Here is a 19,619-nt window from a genome sequence, read left to right as displayed (position 1 = left end):
GATGCTCATCTCGAACGAGTGCATGTTCACGTGAATGATCTCGTACAGGAAATCGAGATTACGTGTTTGCCTCTTTTTGAAGAAGTAACGAAGAGGATCCTGACGATTCACTACAGAGAGATTCGCGAAAGTGAGAGAGCACACGAGAAACACGATAGGATAAATGGAATGGGGACGCGCCGAATGACTTTGACTTTTAAGATGGCCCCGATTCAATCCTGATGATTCAAAGATCCAATAATGCTGAGCTCAATGGCGGAGTACTAGTCCGTTGCATTGATAGCGTCCAGAGAAAAGAACAAAAGAAATGAGCGGTCAACAAATCTTACGCTTTGGCTGAGGTGGCGAAGCGGTTGTTATATAGTAGTTCAAATAGGGGTCGGTGCAACCGTTACGCTCTGTAGCCGTATGCATGAAATACGTCATGAAATGTCACCATCATCACATTCTGTGTAGTTGAGGAAGTCCATTTATAACTTTAAGTTTCCGATATATATATATATATACGCACAGCTCTCGTGCCTCCACTTGTTTTCTCTCCGTTCGCAAGATATCTCGGGAACCTTAAGCTTTTACTGATCTGGCACATTCAACAAGACCTGGCAGATCTCTTCTTTCTGGAAACCAAAGTGTGTTAACTGGGTAGAGGAGATTGCTGCCTATTGGCTTCGTCACCATTTATTGGCTCAGCTTCACCACCAAGTCTGGTTGGCGCAACACGGTTTCTGCTTGACCTTACGAGTCTAACCACTATGCTGAACCCGAGCACACATAGACATACACTTTAACATATATATTCATACACACGGGAGCAGTAAGAGTTCTGTTCAGCGTTTAAACTATTCGGCTGCGTGGTCGATCAACAAACTTCTTAAAAATCTACTCCTATAGAACACTACGCTAATCTCGGAAACCTGAAGTCATTTTGATGGGCAATGGTTGGTCAATCCGTCGCCCGGTGGGTCCTTTTTTGCTGCTGCTTCTTCTATCCATCTCTTGGTTTGATCGAAGCGGACCTATTCTGAGCAGAAAGTGCAAGGTTAGCACGAGGTGGAGCTTCGACGACGAGGACGAAGCATGGTTCATATATGGGCGTGAGTGCGTCTCTGCCATTGTCGGCATTGGCTTGCTCTGTATTTACACGTTTGCTTTCTCGTAGCTGCCGTTTCCGAAAAAAAAAAAGAAAGATCCTTGACGAATCTTTTCGGGACGAATGGGAGGACAGATTGAAGCAGAAGAGAAACAGATCGTTTGAAATATTTATAGGATCGCTAGTTTCGACACGCCATTTAAGGCCCTCAAGGAAACCGAGCTGCCGTCTGGAAGCGGGGTATGCCGAAGCAGTAGTAAACCTAACAGGGCTGTTCCGATCATGTCTGTAGAGAAAGCAAGGAAACAATGAACCAAGCCTTCTCGTTTGCTTTCCTAAAAGGTACGCTAGGAAGAAGGCTATGAAAGGAGGCAAAAGGAGAAGAAAAAGGATTGCAAGGAACGAGGGACATGGGGAGCCCCCGGATTTCCATCCATTCAGTAGGAAACGTTCTCCTAACCCAATCTTTCCTTGCGCAGCGGCTTGCCCACACAAACGACTCGATGGTGCCAAGTCTAACATAAGAGGCCAAATGGAAAAGGCAAGATGAGATGGGGGTGCGTCTGGCTTTGCTGCCTTTTCCTATTGGCTGGCTGGTTGACGGAGCTATTGGTTGCCTGTCTAACTGAGCTGGTGCAGGGTTCCAGCAAAAGGGACGCCAAAATGGTCAAAATTGAATCAGAAATGTTTCCCACGCCCCTGGACGCTCACCATTTTCTCCCTTTCTGCCTTCTCTCTTGCGACGTCGTCTTCCTCTTCCTATGGCGTTTTTCTATGTAAGTGCTCATTGCTCGCTGGAATTACTACCTTGTCTCATTCCACCGCCCCAGGGTCAGAAAGCAGAACAGGCTACGATTATACCGGGCCACGAAAAAAGACAACGCAACTGCTTGTGTTAGTGAAATCGGAGATGCTGGTGAAGACAGGAAAAAGATGGGAACACCACAGTTGGTGTAGCCAACGGGATCTTTTTCGCTAAAACGTTTTCTGCGCAGATGAAAGAAAACGAAGATCAAAATTGAGACAACGAGGCGCTTTTTCCCGCCAGAATGGGATCCCCTGACGACGACCATCATCATACGCCCTCACTCACCTGAAACACGCCACAAGGGTGACACGGCCCACATACTTCGCGTTTCCCCTAGGCTCACTTTCCTTGCCCTTCCTCGTTTGCATTTTCTCATTCACACGGTCCAATAGTACAATGTGTGTAGTATGTCAGTGTTGAGCGCTCAGACGTGGCAGAAAGGAGAACACCGAATGCGACTGCGGCCATCAATCGTTGCTTCTCATAACAGCCAACCAGCCTGTTGACACGAAGGTGGCGTACGGAATTTGGCAGGCCTCATGCCAAGCGGTTCTCGGCAAGAAAGAATATAAGGGGCAGAATAGACGGAACTCGTCGTCTATGAAAAGGCGGTCAAGTATCGTACTGTTCTGAGTTTGCCTGGAGAAAAAGGGGGAGTAGATCGGCTATGCCGTACCAGAGCTGCAACGTGAGCAGGCACATCAAAGCGAAGAGCATTTGTCGTGATTCTCTTCCCATAGCAAACAAGATGGGCCTGTTAGTACGGCACTTCACTGGCAAGTCAGCCAACTACCGAATAGCAGCAGAATTCTGCGGTCCGCTGGAATCTCTGAAGAGGTCTGCTGCCAACAATAGCGAGGAAGCGCATGACTTTGCGACTCGCTCTGCGACAACACTTCTTTTGTCAACGCCACCAATGGATATGGAAAGAGAAGATATGGGAGAGAGTAGTCTGATGATTCTTTTCGCTGCTGGTGCTGGCTTTGATAGGAAATAGCGCGACATGACGTTGGGTAAAGTATTGGCAGTTATGCCAAAAGAAAAGAAACTGCTCAAGTTAGTCACACAATCAAGAATCACTAACCTCTCTTTACGGCTTGTTTTACACATCGATTGATTTCTATCAGAGCCAATAAGATGGTTCAAGGCGTGGGAATATAACTCAAGCTACGCGAAAACGGTATAATGCCAGATAATGCTGTCCTAATTCGGCCGCTTAAAACGACGGCCAATGTTTCTCGCCTATGACACGGAGAACAAGCTATATGCAGATCAAAAGTTTTGCTTCTTGAAAGCTAACTGAAAGCACGAACAATCTTTTTGAGGGACAATAAATTTCACCGCAGGATTTCTTATACGTTAGCTTCTCCTACTTTCGATTGCTTGTTCGTTCCTCAAACGAACGACAACGAGTTGTCAATCCAAATAAAGACACACATGTAGACTCGTTGAAATGTTACCCACACAAACCACCCGGCCATAACCGTCAGCGTTCATGTTATAATAATGTATCTTAGCTAGGAAAGTATGGGTAACATGGCTGGCCCGTGCATAGTCATAGGCAGCGATGCCTGACGCAGACTGACGCCTAGCTATCTGTTTGGTTTTTAGCGAGACGAAGCGCAGTAGCGATAAGCAGAGGGCCAAGACTCCATCCATGACTTGTCGCCTCCATCCAAACGTTTTGCGTCCTGCGGGAAATAGTCGCCTCAGCTAGGCAAGCTTAGCCAGCCAGCCAGTCAAACCGGCGGCAAAGCAGGGAAAAGTGTTAGCAGCAGGGCAGTAAGGTGATGGCTAAAAGCGATAAAATTATTGCGACGTGTCGTGGGTCGTGACGTGGTCCGAATAAATTTCCTTGCTGCACAGGCGCAGCACTTCTTCGTGCTGGTGAAGCTGCAGCTGCAGGAGTGACGCACGAACAGTGGCACCTATGGACGACGGCGGTGTGTGAACAAGACGAGGACGAATTTTTGACCATTTGGTCTTGGCTGGCTGTCCATCCCGCTGCCGTCTTTCTACTGGCAGAGGCAACCAGCACGGCTGTTGCCTCTTTCCTCTCCATACTGATGTATGGCTCCAAATGGGGACAGCGGGCTCCGAGAAACAGCAGCGGAAGCAGCTGCATGTATGGGCTGGGGTCTTTGCTGCCCCAGGCTCCTCTATCGCTTCTTACTTGTCGTCAGTTAGAAGGTCCGGCAAGGTAGGACGAGACGGGGCATAGGAAGGGGTGCACTTCTAACCTAGGCGCGCTTTTTCGACGTAACCATTCTTCGCTTCTCTGCGAAGAATTCCGTTGCTATTCTTGGTACGACAGCGTTTCCCCTGCTGAAGGCAAATCGCTAGTGAGCTTTGATCAAAACGTAGAATTAGGCTGACATATTGATCTCTTTTCTATTTCCATCTTGAGATGTTATCCACGTAGCCATCCGCCTGTCTGCTGTACCGCTTGCCCCACAGTTTGGACCAAATCACCCCTGCTAGTCATCTCGGGCCTATATTTGGCCTTAGTTCGTCCCACCTCCACCAGGATTCTTTTGGCGTTGTAACCGTCGTGGTCTTTTGCTGTGGGCACCGCTCGAGCTTCGTTCTTAGCAAGAACGGCCGATGAGCTTTCCTATAGGTGACTTGCTGTGACTCGTCGTCCTTTTTCGCTACTGCTATTACGATTCGGTATTGCTACCTTGACTAGCCGACTAACCTATCGGCTCTCGGTGCCCTTGGGGATGCGCCTTACTCATCTTACCGATTACGTCAAGATGACATGTAAACGCTTCGGCGGTCCCTGAGACTACGTGTCGGTCTGACTGTCTAAGGAACTCACAATTTATTTAACGTAGACTTTTTCCACGAGCAGCCGACAAATCGATATATTTTTCTGTGCACGTTATATCATATCTGTTGTTTACCCCGTTATCATATGGAAGCAGCGAATACAATTGACCATCGCCGCATAAATGTGTTTGACGAACTGGCAACAACGCTTGTCGCTTTTGTAAGGCTGGAAGTGATGGTTAGTAGAAACACACATAAACACGCTCAGACAAACTGTAAATGTGTGTCCGTAAATGAGCCTCAGTCAACTTGGATCAGTTTTACTGCGGCATCACTCGCATCGCTGCCATCGGTCTCCGTGTTACCAGGACTGCCTGCAAGTATAGCGTTGCCTTGAGAGGGCCCATAAAAGTAGCAGCAGCAAGCCGAGGCCAAAGCGTGTCCCGATGCGGGGGGGGGGGGCTGCCCTGAGAAGGGCTTGGGGAGGGTATTATTTATCTGCGTCCTATGTCTTTTTGCCGCTGGCTGGCCGGCGAAGTGGCAGTGAGAATCAAAGTAAATCCCTCATCGATATATCACACTGCGGGATCCAAAGGCCTGCAAGAAACCAAGAGAGCAGGGCCGCCGCGGGATCAAGCGGGATCCCCAGTCGCGGAGTGGCAGCTTGACACCGGCGGGCTTGTCGGCAAGCCGACAAACGAAGTGAAGGCCAAAAGGGGCCAAAGTGGGGAGAGGCGGGACGGCCGGTTCTGAGAGGTCGCATCCCATGCCCTTGATACACTACTTGTCTGGGTCCTGGTCCTGCTGCCTGGTGAATTTTCTCACACCACAAAGAAAGGCAACCGCTACCCCCGCCACATCATGCAGCGAGGGGCACAGGCCGAACATCACAAGCACGGACGAAAGTGACATCAGCTGAACCAAGGGCGGCCCGAATGCCGACCGGTCGGTTTCAACCTAGCCAAAACGAGCGTTACATCAGTAGGACGAGAGAGAATAAGCAAGGAAGCAAAGAAACGTGACAGCTCCCCTATATGAGCTGCTATTTCACGCAGTGACTAGGTACTTACTATTACTCTGTGCTACTACAACCGAGACTGTTCACAGGCCTTAGACGACTTTGATGCAGGAGACAAAAAATGGACCAAAACAGTGACACAACGATGCTACCGTAAGCAGGCTTCAAAGCCAGTATTGGGATCACCGCTCAATAAAGCAATTCTGCTTCGTATCTATAATATAACACTTTCAATGGCGTATTCAGTAGTTTAGATTTCTTCTATAAACCGCAGCTTGCTGATAGGTTTGAAAGGCTGAAAGGTTACATCCGACGTAGAGTGGGCGAAAAAGGTTGGTCGACGATAAAGAAGCTGACATACATTCCAGATGGAGATATTAAAGAAAAAATAGATTAATTTAACGCCAAGTGAAGGTAAATCGGCCCAAATCGTTGCTTCGATTTCCTCTGTGCTTCATTGTGTTTACCTCTCGGGTGCCAATGAACAGTATATAGAATATATGGTATCCTAAGAAAGAGTGCTGCTTTATTCAATTGGAGTAATACCTGAAGCCAGCAATTGAAGCAGTAAAGAAAGAGAGAGACGGGAACAGAGAAGAGACCGGTCGGTCCTTCATACCGCTAGGCAGCCACTGTTCGGGCGGCGGCCTTTCGTCATTTCGCTGTTTGTGCAGTCCAGTTGAAGCAAGTTCCCATGCTTCTCCTTTTCAATGTGCTATTGACACCACAGCAACAAGATGCCGAAAATGTCCGCAACTACTGATTAGACTTTCGCGCGTTCCTATCTGAGGCGTTACAAACCCTAAGCCTGCTAACGTTTCATCGTCTGTCTATTATTCTTTGCTAGCGCAGGACAGCAGGGTCTTACTAGAATTGGTCTTTTCTTCTAAAGACGTATTATTTCAGTGCCGAAAGTGAGGGCGGTGAGGTGTCCTAAGCACAGTCTACCTGCACTAGTGAGTAGCTTGTGTAGTCAGAATACACATGCATACACACACACGCCCACATAGACACGTCACAGACGTAGAAAGGAGAATACCAAGAAAACGGACTGAACAAGCACCATTAGCCTAATGACCCCAAGCTCACTAGACTACAGTATACTTCTATAAGCGCCGTCGCCGGCTTCACCAACCGTCAGGTTGAGTTTGCAGCACGCAGGCACTATCAAGCAAGTTCGCAGGCCAAAGGCTAAGCAAACACTTAAGAAGCTTCACTCGTCGCTAAGCCTCTTTAATGGTCAGAGTGCAGTTATCACTTATAAACAATGGCCTTTTCGCTCTCGGCGCTACGTCCGCCGCCAACCGTCCGAAACTGCCGAGCAAAATATACTTGACAGTGGTAGGCCGCTGCTGCTGCCTGAACCGTGCGAGCAGACTGTCTGATCGGCTTGCAGACCCAGCACCCTGCAGCATGGTACGCCATGACCCGCTTCATACTTAAGGAGCTATTCGTGTCCTGGTTGACTCGGTTCTACGATAGAGGCTACAGGCCGCTCTAGAGCGTCTAATCCTGAAACATCCTGCACCCCCTCGTCCTGTTTTCTAGTCAACAGACAGGCAGGATCAAGAGTCGCCGTTCGGTTTCGGGAAGCACACTGTCCTAGCTTGTAACAGTAACCAACAAGAGCAATCGCCGCCGGAAAAACTTCCCTTCCTGCTATTGGACTACCTATTCATAACCAGCCTAATGTCCAATGAAGTAATCTATAGTGTCGTGGCGCACATGAACTGCAATTCACTGCATGCTAACCAAATCCAGCTAGAACGACGTCGTACTCAAGTAACCGTGCAGGCTGTTATTAGAAGGAGAGACTGTCGAAGATCCGTACAGAGGCGAAGACAGTATTGTGAAAGAATCTTCGGAGACGTGCGAAGGCGGCATTGCATTGCCGAACCATTGACAAAATAAGCCGGCCTGCCGATCGACCACCCGCCTAGCTGGCAATGGCAAAGGTTTTTGTGTAGTGCTATAAGACCGAGTATTTGCTGTCGGGGGGTCGATAGCATCGTTGCCAGAGGCAACTCTTATTTCCTGGCCTCCTTGTTGGCATACACTTTGCTTCACACACCACCCAGTTGTCGTCGATTCCTTAGAAGATGAGTCAGTCGTCTAGCATATCGCCTCATCTACAGCCATAGGATTCTTTGGAATACGCTAGAACTATGATGTGGCCCCGTGTGCAGTCAAGCTGTAAGATTCGTGCACTCACAACGGCTGAGTGGTTGGACTTGTGAAGATCATCGTTGTACTGTTAGATAAGATACGCAACTATTTGATGGGTCTCATTCTCGGCGAGGCCACGCTGCGCGAGTTTTTGTCGCGACAATTGTTCTCTGTCGCTTAGCATCCCGCTTGTAACTGATCAAGCACATCTAATTATACGGTTTAAAGATACACAAAGTCTATTTAAACACTAAATATTTATTAACAATGGAATTCCCGTCCAAGAAGCGTATCCAATGTATGCTACGCTTAACGTATTCAGTACGATTAAATTTCGCTATAACGCTCTCATATACGGGACTGGATTGTAAATTTGTTTTTCCTTTGTCGCTAGCTATTTTCAATGTTATTCATCTATAACGTGAGACAAATGAACATGACCTGGACTTTGATGCTCTAGCGAATAGTCTTTGTAGGGCAACCTTCAGATATCGCTTGACCATCCACTTTGCTATCATCGACACTAGCAGCAAGAACCAAAAAGTCGTCAATGATGCGGCTTATAAGCAATGCGACTCACGGAGGCCTGCCGCCAGGGATTGGTCCTATCTTAGGACGTGGCACGGTCTTTCTCTCACTTGGTAGCAGCCCGCCTGTCCCAGCCAGAAAAGGCAGCTTGAGGTAGTCTCCCTCTTTCTCAAAGCCTGCGGCAGCCGAAGCAGGAAGAACAACGTCGGCAGCAGCCGGCAGGAGAAGCAGCAGTGTGAACGGCGAACATTGCCAGGCAGCCTGGAAAAGTTGTGCGATCGATAGCCCTTGTTGAAATTCACCGAGCGGCATCGCGCAGGCAGAAAAGACTGGTTGAAGAGGATCCAGCAGTTTCTACTAGTTTCTTTCTCTGCCTGCTCCTAGCACCTTGTGCGGCCACCGTTAGCGCACTGATGTTGGTGCTACTTCACGAGAAAGCTTTCTTGATAGTAAGATTCTTCATCGACAACGAAGACCGCGTCAGGCTCAAACTTGGCGGTGTTGACGTTTAACGCTGTGAGTAGTAGCATCGTCGAACTCTGGTTAATCTCAATAGCCAACAGGCAGTCTTGCCGTGAGCTGATTTATACACGTTTTAGAGAAAAGGATCACTCCATGAAAAACGTTGACCCGAGGCGTACTGCTACCCCTTGCTCCTAATGAAAGGCGAAAAAGTGGGACACAAAGAATCGATAAAAAAAAAAGGTTACGGGAGGGGTGAGTAAGCTTTCAGCCTATTTATAGCTACTACTAGATAGGATATACTGAGCTATGTGTTTTGAATATCAAGAATTCGCAATGGAATAGTATACAATTTGTAGGAAGAAAATGCTGAGGTACTGTGAAATCAACCCAATATTCATGTAAAGATCGCCTGTAGATGTTTATATTTCGTAACAGCAGTGCTAGGCAGAAACGCTGTGGTCCTATTGAGGTTTGACAGACTTCAGATAGTGAAATGTACCTGAAGCGTACCAAAATGCTAACATCCATCATGTGTGCTTGTTCCTTTACTTAGTCATACCTGTAGACCTGGGGCAATCACGCCTGTATACGCCTGTAGGTGTGATAGGCGTGCTCTGTTTGGAAAACTTTTAGCTTAACAGTCAAGAATAGATTACGCCCTCTTACGACCAGAAATAGAAGTGATTCATCATATTGCACAGGTAGCTTAGACTGTATCTCTTATAAGTACTACTATGTAAATATGTCCATTTTATTTGTGAGTGTATATCGGCCATCAGATACTGTCAGTAATATCGTTCGCATCAAGTCAACCTCACAGCGGTTTATGTTAATAGTTACCTGTTACAGCTAGTAAGTTATCCTTCAGTCACCGCGAAGAGTTCTAGAATACAAGATCGAAAAAATGATTAGAATATAGTGTATTTAGTATATCTACAAAAGGTTAATAGTTACCATTTAGATATAATGTGGTTCCAATGGGGGATGCGACGTTTGATAGGACGTGAAGCATTCGAAGGAAAAGCCTTCAGCGTATAAACATGACCTTCCTCTATGAATACCTCTTTAGTCCTCGGTCGAATAATTCCGGTATGAGGTGGATGAATAGAACAGAGCAGACCCCATGCAGCAGCAGCATTGAGATCGAGTTTCATGCGAGTTGACATAAGGCAATAACGCGTCGCTGGGGTGTGCTTCATGCGGGGAGCCACCTTGGATCACCTGCGGCTAGAAAGAGGAAGCCGATGACGAAGACTGGGCCAAAGACCCCAGGATACTCCGTTTTCCGTGAAGCATCCGCTATGCAATTATGCGGTACGGAAACGCCGCTACCGGAACAGAAGTTTAACAGCAACAGCGACGCCAGCCGCTACTCGCTAAATACGTCAAAGGTAGAAATAAAAACGTTTTCAGGTACGATTGATAACAACGATAACAAGAACAACAATGATAGTTTACTGGTTTGAAATTCGTTCGACAAACTCAGAGTTCCTTGCTTCGGAAGCTGGCAGTTCCCTGTTTGAATACTGCGCCATACGGCGTAGATGGTAGTAAAGACTAGAACCACAACAAATGAATGCTTGATCAACCCATGACCCTTGCTTAGAGTCATGAAGCTGTTGTAAGTGTGATAGTATACTTCCTCGAGATGCAATCAATGAATAAAAACCAGAGAGTAGTGGTATTACATAAATGATCATGAGATAATCTAACGAGGATTATTTATATAGGTAGCTCAGCAGCACCCCGAATTTGTGCGTTGAGATGAGTGGCGGCTACCTACATACTTCTCGCTCCATGTCAGAGATTTCCAACTAATGCCCTGCATATCAGTCTGGATTCTTCGCACGCAAAAGACAAACAAGCAAGCAGGTTCGTTTGAAGTAATCTTCGTACGTAGATCTTTTTAACGCTCACAGAATGTCGAACATGAATTTCATACTGATCACTGCTCGAAACATAATTTGTGCGGATTTTTATAGTGAACAATTGTTTGAAATACTGCGCCGAAGTGCTAAAAAGAAAACGCTCTAAGATTTAACTTGAGGTACAGTTTAGTTAGAATATAAAAGGGAACAACGCCTTTCGCGTATTAATGCCACTTGACCCTTAGCAGAGCGCATATCTATGTATCTACGTATGTGTCAAGCAACACGTATGATTTACAGTTTTACTTATCTTTTTCCTATAAAATATTTGCTCTTATAGCCGTAGGTAAGTTCAATACGGGTCATCAACACATCATGCCGAATGTATAAACTGTTATATCTACAAACGTCCCTGAAGCCTGTGCATATAATCACTGTTTATTGATCTACTGGATGCGAATATATAACTTACTTAGTAGTCCATTGATTTTCCAACGACGTATCGCATTTTATCACGATGTTGTTAGGACAAGTAATACCTAAATACGACAATTGCAAGAATAACTTAGAATTGAAATATTGTTACGTCAATAATCTTGCCATTGTGAATATACATACCTCTTCACAGCTCAACTTATAATCAACAGACACGTGCTACAGTTCCCCGTTTTAGCTAGCCCTACTGGCGAACCCCGCCCGTATTTAACAAGACGGGAATAAACTTTATGGTTAGCTTTCTCTTTCTTTCTTTGCTTTGTAGTTGTCCTGTCGAAGGCAAACTCAGTTTCTGGATCAGTACAAGCCGCAGCATCACTACCATTCGTCGCCGACAACGTCGCTTTTGGACCGTTGGCAGCTTTCGCCAATCAGTGCGTCGCAATCGTAGTTACTGTAGTCTGCTTTCGCAGAGAAGAAGCTGCCAGTGGTGAGCAGTGGACCAGACGGAATTTCAATTTTTTCTCTTGCTTATCTCCTACTCCTCTACTCGCTCTTTTTTCAAGGGCTAGCTCTCCGCTGCTGATAGCAGCATACAGCCAGCAAGCAGCACGCGTACCCCCGACGGGCATGCTGACAGTGGCACAGATCGGCGCACTTGGATGTACGCAAAGATTTCCGGTTGTGGAAATAGGTAGCCATCGATCGGCAACACTAGGCGCTTGGTGGTGACACCACGACCCCTCAGGGGTAAAGTGTAGATGCAACAGGGGATTGGGGATTGATTCAGGAGGAAACGGGAAACTCGAAGGAAAAACAAGACGCCGCAGTACAAAAACTGGCTTAACTTTCTTCTTATTTTTTCTGAGGGGTGCAAGCGAAGCCTCTGGCTAGGATCTGCCAACACAGCCAACCAGATCGGGACAAACTCCCCGATGGGTACCGGCGATCGTTAGTTTTTGACTGTAGTAGTAATAGTAGTCGTAGCGGGACAATTGTGTACAGAATATACTGACTGTAACGGCTTCTGGACACGTGTATGGGTAAAGTTCGACGCATGTAACGAATTTTAGAGAGGCATTGTCTTGCCGGCATACAAAAGCTAGACCGAGTAAGGGCGTGTAACTTTTTTAACGGCAAGGTTTCACCAATACCATTGAATTCCCTTTTGTAAACATTTTTCGCAGTAGTTTAGGCGCCTAGATACCGCTATATTGTATAGTTGCTTGATAATAGTCTAATAGACCTTGAACATCGATGACGATCTAGTTACACAATAAACACTATCAAACGTATAAATTACTTAGTTGACACATCATATAAATATCTACCAGCGTACAAGACATGCTTGCGTTGCATTTAAATAAAAAAAACTTGACTACTAAGTTACGTTAAATCCGCAACACTTATCACGCTAGTCACTGAAATTTGCGACGAAGCATGTCAACTCTCCGTAATCTGTGATTAGCCTTCGTGATACATATCTAGCCAGTTGACTATTTCAGTTTCTTGACGTTACTAAACGAACAGATAGTGGTGAGGTGCGAATGGAAGATATACTAACTCTTCCTAGATAGGCGGTATCTTACGCTGTCTCTCCCATGTCGTTATTTCAGATTACAAGCCTGCTCGTATAAGATTGTCGGCATCAGACTGTGGCCCATGGGAAACTATTTCAGCCAACCTGTTCCCTGTAGACAGTGGGGAGTCGAGTGCTTTCTTAAGAATTTCCCTTCGGCCTAAGATGTGCTTAAATGAGCTGGTGTTGAAGCTGCTTATTAAGTGGAGTCATGCGCATACTGCATGTAATAAATAAACTTATCCTCAAAAAAACATTCTAGTTAATGCTCGTTTTTCTAGCTAAGTCTAGCTCGCACTGGTTGTACTAGACCAGCAGTTGAAAAGAAAAATGGTTATCTTGTAAAAATTGTGGAGAGCAGAAGCTTTGAAAGTGAGATTATCCTAATAACTGTGAGATGAGCATTTGAATTATCATATGTCACAGCATACGCAAGATGCATGTGTTTTAGATGCAAACACGCTGAACAGACAGAAAAGCAGCGCATAGGGAAAGATCATTCATTCTAAACGTGCGCCAAATACCTTGAAGCACACGGGACCGTAAGTCGATCTTCTTCAGTGAAAGCAACAATGTTATACTATTAAATATTACTCTTAGCATATTACATAGTTCGCGGTCGTTCGCTAAGTACGCTTTGCGCAACCACATTGCTTGTTTAACAAGATGTACGGGTCTCAATTTTATAGAGATTGATCGCATTCTCACGAGAACTGTACCTGCTGCCCCTATACTTGCGAAGAGCTACAGGTCATTAGATGTTATAGCGGTATGACAAACAGTCACACACTTCGGGCGCCCCAAGGGGGACATCACTGTGAAGGCGCCTTCCAATTACGCCGTCCAATTGCCATGGGGTCCATATCCCTTTACTCGTTCTTTGTAAAGTGTGCTTGGGGCCTGGTTTACAAGTAGTTTCTATGTGGCTGTATCGTGGATGCAATGCAGTTAATTTCTACTAAAGGTAATTGTAATATCACCGAGGGCAATTGTCATCGGCAAACCGAATGCTGGTCTGCTCGATTTTCCTGCAGTTGGTTCTAAGGACACGGTAGGGCCAAGTTTCTATGGATGCTATTGAATCGAAGCAAGGCAGTACTAGAGAGGGAGAGGACAGCCAACCCAAGCTGGCAAGCCACTAACGCAGTTGCTTCATCTTGTCATGGCAATACGCTTTGAACTATGATACAGCAACGAATACAAGAACGACCACGAATAGGACATCACAACAAAAAGAAACCCAAGTCTGACGCTCTCCAGGCTCTGTACGACAGCTGTTGCAAGCGGGGACGTTACTGGCATTCTAAAATAACGATCACGGCTGGCTCTAAGCTCGACTAATCGTGTACTAATTCATGGCTTTTCTGTTCCCTTACCCCCGAAGGATCGGTAACTCCACAATTCGTTTGGTCCTTCCTGCACGCTGCACGCTTCCTCGTCTCTTACCATCTGCATCGCACGTGATTTCTTCTATTCCCTGCAGCCATCGTGCCGCAGCGTGCCCAGTACATAGTGGTGACCGACTGGTCCCTCCATAGACACCGGAAACGCGTGTATCGAAAGCCGCAGGCGTTGACTTGATCCAACAGCCCTGTCAGTGGTAGTAGCCGTAATAGTAGCAGCTGAAACAGCCGAAGTAACAGCCGTTCTTCTCCCTGCCACGGGAAGAGCACCGTGACTAGCTCTGTATAGAGAATATCATAATAGAACTTTTCGTTTTATCTTTCCGATGGACAGCGTCAATGGCCAAGTCTACTGCTACTGCCGCTTTTACCACTCACAATGTCCCTCATTCAGCTTGGCTCTTGCTTGCTTGTTCGCTCTGTGAGAAGCGACCTCATCTGACTACCACATTCCGGAACGGATGTTAAAGGCTGGAGCTGCAGATGCATTCGGAACCGAATAACCCTTGCACTAGCAAAAGGGTAGAGGAGAAAGGGATACAGAGTGTCAGAGAGAGAGAGAGAGAGAGGTGTAGGAGGGTGAGAGAAAAAGAGATAGGCAGATAGCTCTTCAGTGGCGGGTAAATAATGGGCCCTTATTTTGTATGATCTCAGTCCGATGCAGTTTGTCGGATTGGGCAGATTTGTATCTGCTTAGCGTTCGGCAACATAAGTAGAAAGCTGGCAAGGAGCTGAGAAGCGAAGGATTTGAGTTAGGGGACAACAGCCGACAATCAGTACTATACCGTTACGGGTTCGTGGACGGGTCAGTCCGTATGCATGGGTCCTTCTCACCGCAGCTCTCTGATGGCTACGGTGTTGCTTTGCAACGCTACTTCGTCCACGCTACAAACCTTTCGACTGCCTTCTTGAGCGTCAGAACGACTATGAAAGCACTGTCAAAATGCACCAGAGCAGTAAGGCAGTAAGAGAGCAACCTATCCGATAGGTTGTCGTACATAAACAGCACGACCAGCCACGTCTCAGTACCGGAATGACGATTCCGTTATTCGTACACTCAGACTGTTCGCGAGCATTGCCTACCGAGGCTGGTTGGATGGAGTAAGCTCCTTTGCGTACGAAGCTATGCCGAAAGCCCAACCGGGCCCAAATGATTGAACAGCAACGTCTTGGAAAACTGCGGGGCAACGGATAAAAGTAACAAACGACATCGGGTGTACGTTTCATGCGGTCGACAACCGCCCACTTTTGCTGTTTCTACCGTTGCCGATATTGTAGCCCATTTCAGAAACGTACAAACTATCAGTTGGATGCGGATACTAGTTGTAACCGTGTTGAACGATACGATGGCAGTCGGGTTGCACACAGCTGGCATCCCTTTGGGACATCCAGCGCCTACAGCCGAAGCAACAGCAACCCACCGAGTCAGCAAAAGTACTACCGACTGAGTACCTGCAAGAACCTTGATCGGGGGCCGTATTCAGCAAGAAGGGCGGAATGGCAAAGAGAGCTCACACAGGGCCCCTATCATTGGGAGAACGCAAACCAGGCAGCAGAAAGGCAGGCGGACAACAGGCACTAAGCAAAACACGAATGGTGATAATATGTTTGTCGGTAGATAGACGAGGCGAACGAGACCAGCGAGGTCCTCGTGCCGTAGTCTTCTTTACCCATTGCTCTGTTAGGACCTGAAAGACAGTGATCGGTTGCCCAGCCACCGTGAAGTCCGCTACAGAATGGGGTAGGATGGCGTATCAGGTAAACCAGCACTCATGTGGTATTTAGGCTGCAGACCTTTGTGCTGACACGGGCAAACGAAGTCTGTGTTTGTGGCAGCGGTGGCCACTGCTCTAAATGCACTCTATCCTATGACATATCTTAAGGATGAATTGTTCTTACGTTTTCTTTGGGTAGGAGTGCTAGAGTAGCTCTACTGCTGTTATTCCGTATATATGCCTGTGATATAACACGGTCTGCATATAAAAGCCTTTGAATGTAGCATATGGTGCGACTGGAGATTGCCTAGACTCGAACGCTATGAGAACTGTAAAGGTGTTCGCGTCGACTACCCTAGTGGCTTCAATAACCAAATCAACCACAGGAGCACCAAGACACTGGGAACTAACCCCGGCCCCGCGACAGCTGGCGACACAACCAAGGCAGGTTCGAGATCTTTGCAGCAGGAGCGAGTGGCGGTGAATACAAAACGTGCAGCTCCGCCTTCTTTCTACAGCTACCAATTTTTCCCCAGTAAGACATCCCCCAGTGAGTTCACCTATGCCCGCTTTTCTAGGATCCGTAGCGGCCGTCATTCTGTCGTCGTCATTGTTCGGTTCGTTGTCATTGCACACATGATCACGATCATGCTATCTTAACATCGCGTGTGTTACTGCGGCTTGCAACGAGCCTTTTGTCCTACATTATCCTACTCTTAGTACCAAGTGTTGTTGCAATACTTTCTTCCTACATTGCTTTCTTTCGTTATTGATACTGTTAAACAAACTGTCTGAACCGAGCTGCTTGCTCGATTGGCTGACTGCCTTCCTATTGGCGTATGCGTGTGCCTTTTGCTTCAATGGCCGCTCACAGCGAACTTCATTATTGTGTTAATTTGTGCATGCGACGTGGAGCGTACGTTGTTACTGTGCCCACAGCAACAGGCGTAGGACAAGAAGGCTAGGCTCTATCAGAATCTAGGCAACCATAACAACACAGGGAACACTAACAAGATGGGAGGCTTGACTACGCAGGCGATTGGAGAAAGGTGCGATATGGTAAAGGGGAGGACGAAAAGCAGCAGTTGATAGTTGCGTAAGCGACAGCGGTCCTCATGTCAGCGACACTCTACTGCTGAAGACATCTGGTATAGCCACAGAAACACAGCCCCGAAACAAGGGTCGGGACGGAAAAGCATGGCTTCGCGTTACTGAAGCTTTGCAATGTTTGGTTCCTACTTTTCTCTTGTCTTTACCGCATGAAAGACAATACAATTCCCCGCAAAATTTCTAGGGGTCGAAAAAGAATAGGCAAAAAAGAGATATTGCAATAGCCTGGAATGAAAAAGAATATACCGACAACGTAAACAAAAAGGGCTGGCTGGCTTGTCGGTTGGACCGGAGTTCTGCATATGTACAAAAGACCGGAATATATATATATAACAGAAGCCTTTTGAAATGCCCCTTTACCAATGCACAGAGGGAAGCTGCTCCTCACTGTAAAGGTAGTTGCCGCAAGGCGTCGTTTCAAATAAGAAAAAGCGCGCTATTCTATGCTGGTACGTGCAAAAGCCGACCATAACACAGGTTATGCTAAGTTACAGTTTGGTGGAATCACAGCGACTGCACTTGTATGCGACGCTGGTACAGTACGGTCTACATTTACGTGCGTATGGACGGCCACGGATGACGTCGCTAACAGCAGCAACAACAACAAGTAGCAGCTACGTGGAGCAGATGCTTGATGCTTTAAAAACTGATGGTTGAGAGGCTGCACTGGACTAGGCAATGCGTGTTGAGTAATGCAGTTCCGGCACTTCTCAAGTTGGTATCCTGTATGGTATGTGAGCGCAGCGTTACAATTTGTTTTGAACATTTAGTAAATGGAGCGCTTAAGCCTGTTCTTTACGGGTTTCGGCGTGTTACTTTGTGGGCTAGTTCCTGGTCGTCGTAGTAGTACCTCACGGTTTAGGCCCAAGTTGGTAGACCCAAGATGTAACAGATAGGAAGCAAGCGCTAAAAGACAGCTGCAGTTTAAAAAACGACAAAAAGAGTCAATCGAGTGTTCTGACGGAACAATATGACTGCGCCTCGATATACCTTGACGTACGTGGACACAAGTAGAAAGATCGCATGGCCACAGATATCATCAAGTAGAGTGAATACTCTACTATGAGCCATTATAATAAGATGGCAACGTTCGTGTGCTGGAATACGTTAACAAAAAAGCTAGTTGTGCATCCCGATAGTTGAGATATACATCGAATGTATCACGTGGCTATTTTGGACAGGGGAAATGAATATAGACAAAGACTTCTAAGACACGATACACTGATGTGCAGTCTACAAGTGGTAACCAGCCGCAGCAGCGGCGGTGGGTCCAGCTCTCGATACGCCATCGGTTCAGCCTTTCGTAGTTTTCGAGCTTTTCCGAAAGACTCGTCTCTTGTCTATCTGACTACTTCTACTTTCTGCTTTTCCAACATGTGCCATCCCACACGAACACATTCATGGATGACACTAACAGCAGCAAATGACATCAGTACCAACTGTCTCTCTAAATGGCTCACCCGCTGCCACAAACCCCCGCATAGATCGCTCACTTGAAGAGGAGAGCTACCCAAAGTAAAAATCGTAGTAGTACTAACTATAACGATAGCAACAATTGTGCGACACGTAATGCCTATATAGCACAAGGTGAAATACTGCATAAGTACACATTTACATACACACACAGGATACACGCAAGTCATAAATACACACATATATACGAATACGCACATCGCCTCTTCGTTGATTGTTGGGGTTAATTCGCAGGAATGTCCTGCTTCTCCGGTTTGTGCGACGGTTGAGAATAGCTGTGAAGGCAGAAGGCGGATAGGTACTCCAGCAGTTTGCGGCTTGCCGGAAGTTGCCAGGACCTTTGCAAAGTTAACCATTGCTGTCGTTGCCGGGAACAAAGAATTCGCGGCTCCCGGCTGCGCTGCCAATGCTGGCGCTGACGAAAAGGCCTAACCAACTCGTCCTAGACGAGAAGTGCAGGAGTAAAGTGAAGACAGGGTCGGCAGCACAAGGTCTTCTTCGGTGGATAAAGCGAAACGTCACCCCGCATACAGCTTAGAGATACATAGAGAGCTACCACAAGCGCCGACGTCGAAATGGGCAATGCTTGCAGGAAACCAACCAGGAAGCAGCAACGAGAGCGTGGAGATAGGCCGTCGCCTAGATAGACCTCAGGGTTAAATATTCACACGGCAAGTCATTGCGCTTATTCACGATCCACATTACATCCGGCTGCTTTTATCCGATTGCTGCTGCAAGTGCACTGGAAGCTTCGTATCTCGTAGCCAGGCAAATACCTCCGTCGACTTGCTTTCGTCTGCTTTTCTGGGGGGCCTGTTGTTGTGCCTACGCAAAACTACGCTCGCTCTTACTGCGGCAACGGCAATGCCACCGGCCGTCAGTGGGGAATTCCTCGTCGTACTCTTGTTGGCGCACAGCAGTGTAAAGCTAGAACCCTCTGGAACCGAGAGCCAGCCTCCGGGGAGTGACTGTCCCACCCCCCAACGACTCCGTAGGCAGCTCTGAGTAAGCAGGCAGACTTGGCTGTCGCCAATCACAACCCTGCCATAGGCGTACCATGTATAGTGACGATGATTCCAGGGCGAGCTTCAATCTTTTGCGGTGCTACGAGAAAGCTGCGAAGCAGCTTGAAGAAGCATCTTATAGCACCCGTTTTCGGCTCTTCCACCTACTAGAGTTAAAGAGACGG

General features: G+C 47.1%; 2 protein-coding genes across 11 annotated transcripts in view; both read left to right on the top strand.

Annotated features, from left to right (window-relative positions):
* LOC111250466 (cell adhesion molecule Dscam1-like) overlaps window positions 1–19,619 on the top strand; it is a 306,297-nt gene that overhangs the window by 64,970 nt on the left and 221,708 nt on the right. The gene's annotated exons all lie outside the window — the stretch shown is intronic.
* LOC111250467 (uncharacterized) lies at window positions 5,207–12,990 on the top strand. Its single transcript, XM_086988688.1, has 5 exons — window positions 5,207–9,099; window positions 9,917–10,238; window positions 10,578–10,719; window positions 11,476–11,640; window positions 12,767–12,990. Exons 3-5 carry the CDS (start codon window positions 10,665–10,667, stop codon window positions 12,964–12,966), a joined length of 420 nt encoding a protein of 139 aa, XP_086844814.1. The 5' UTR covers window positions 5,207–9,099; window positions 9,917–10,238; window positions 10,578–10,664; the 3' UTR covers window positions 12,967–12,990.

This window comes from Varroa destructor, unplaced genomic scaffold (genome assembly GCF_002443255.2).
Source record: "Varroa destructor unplaced genomic scaffold, Vdes_3.0 BEIS01000004.1, whole genome shotgun sequence".
NCBI classification, from domain to species: Eukaryota; Metazoa; Arthropoda; class Arachnida; order Mesostigmata; family Varroidae; genus Varroa; species Varroa destructor.
The sequence above is the reverse complement of the archived record's forward strand: the minus strand, read 5'-3'. Positions and strand labels throughout refer to the sequence as shown.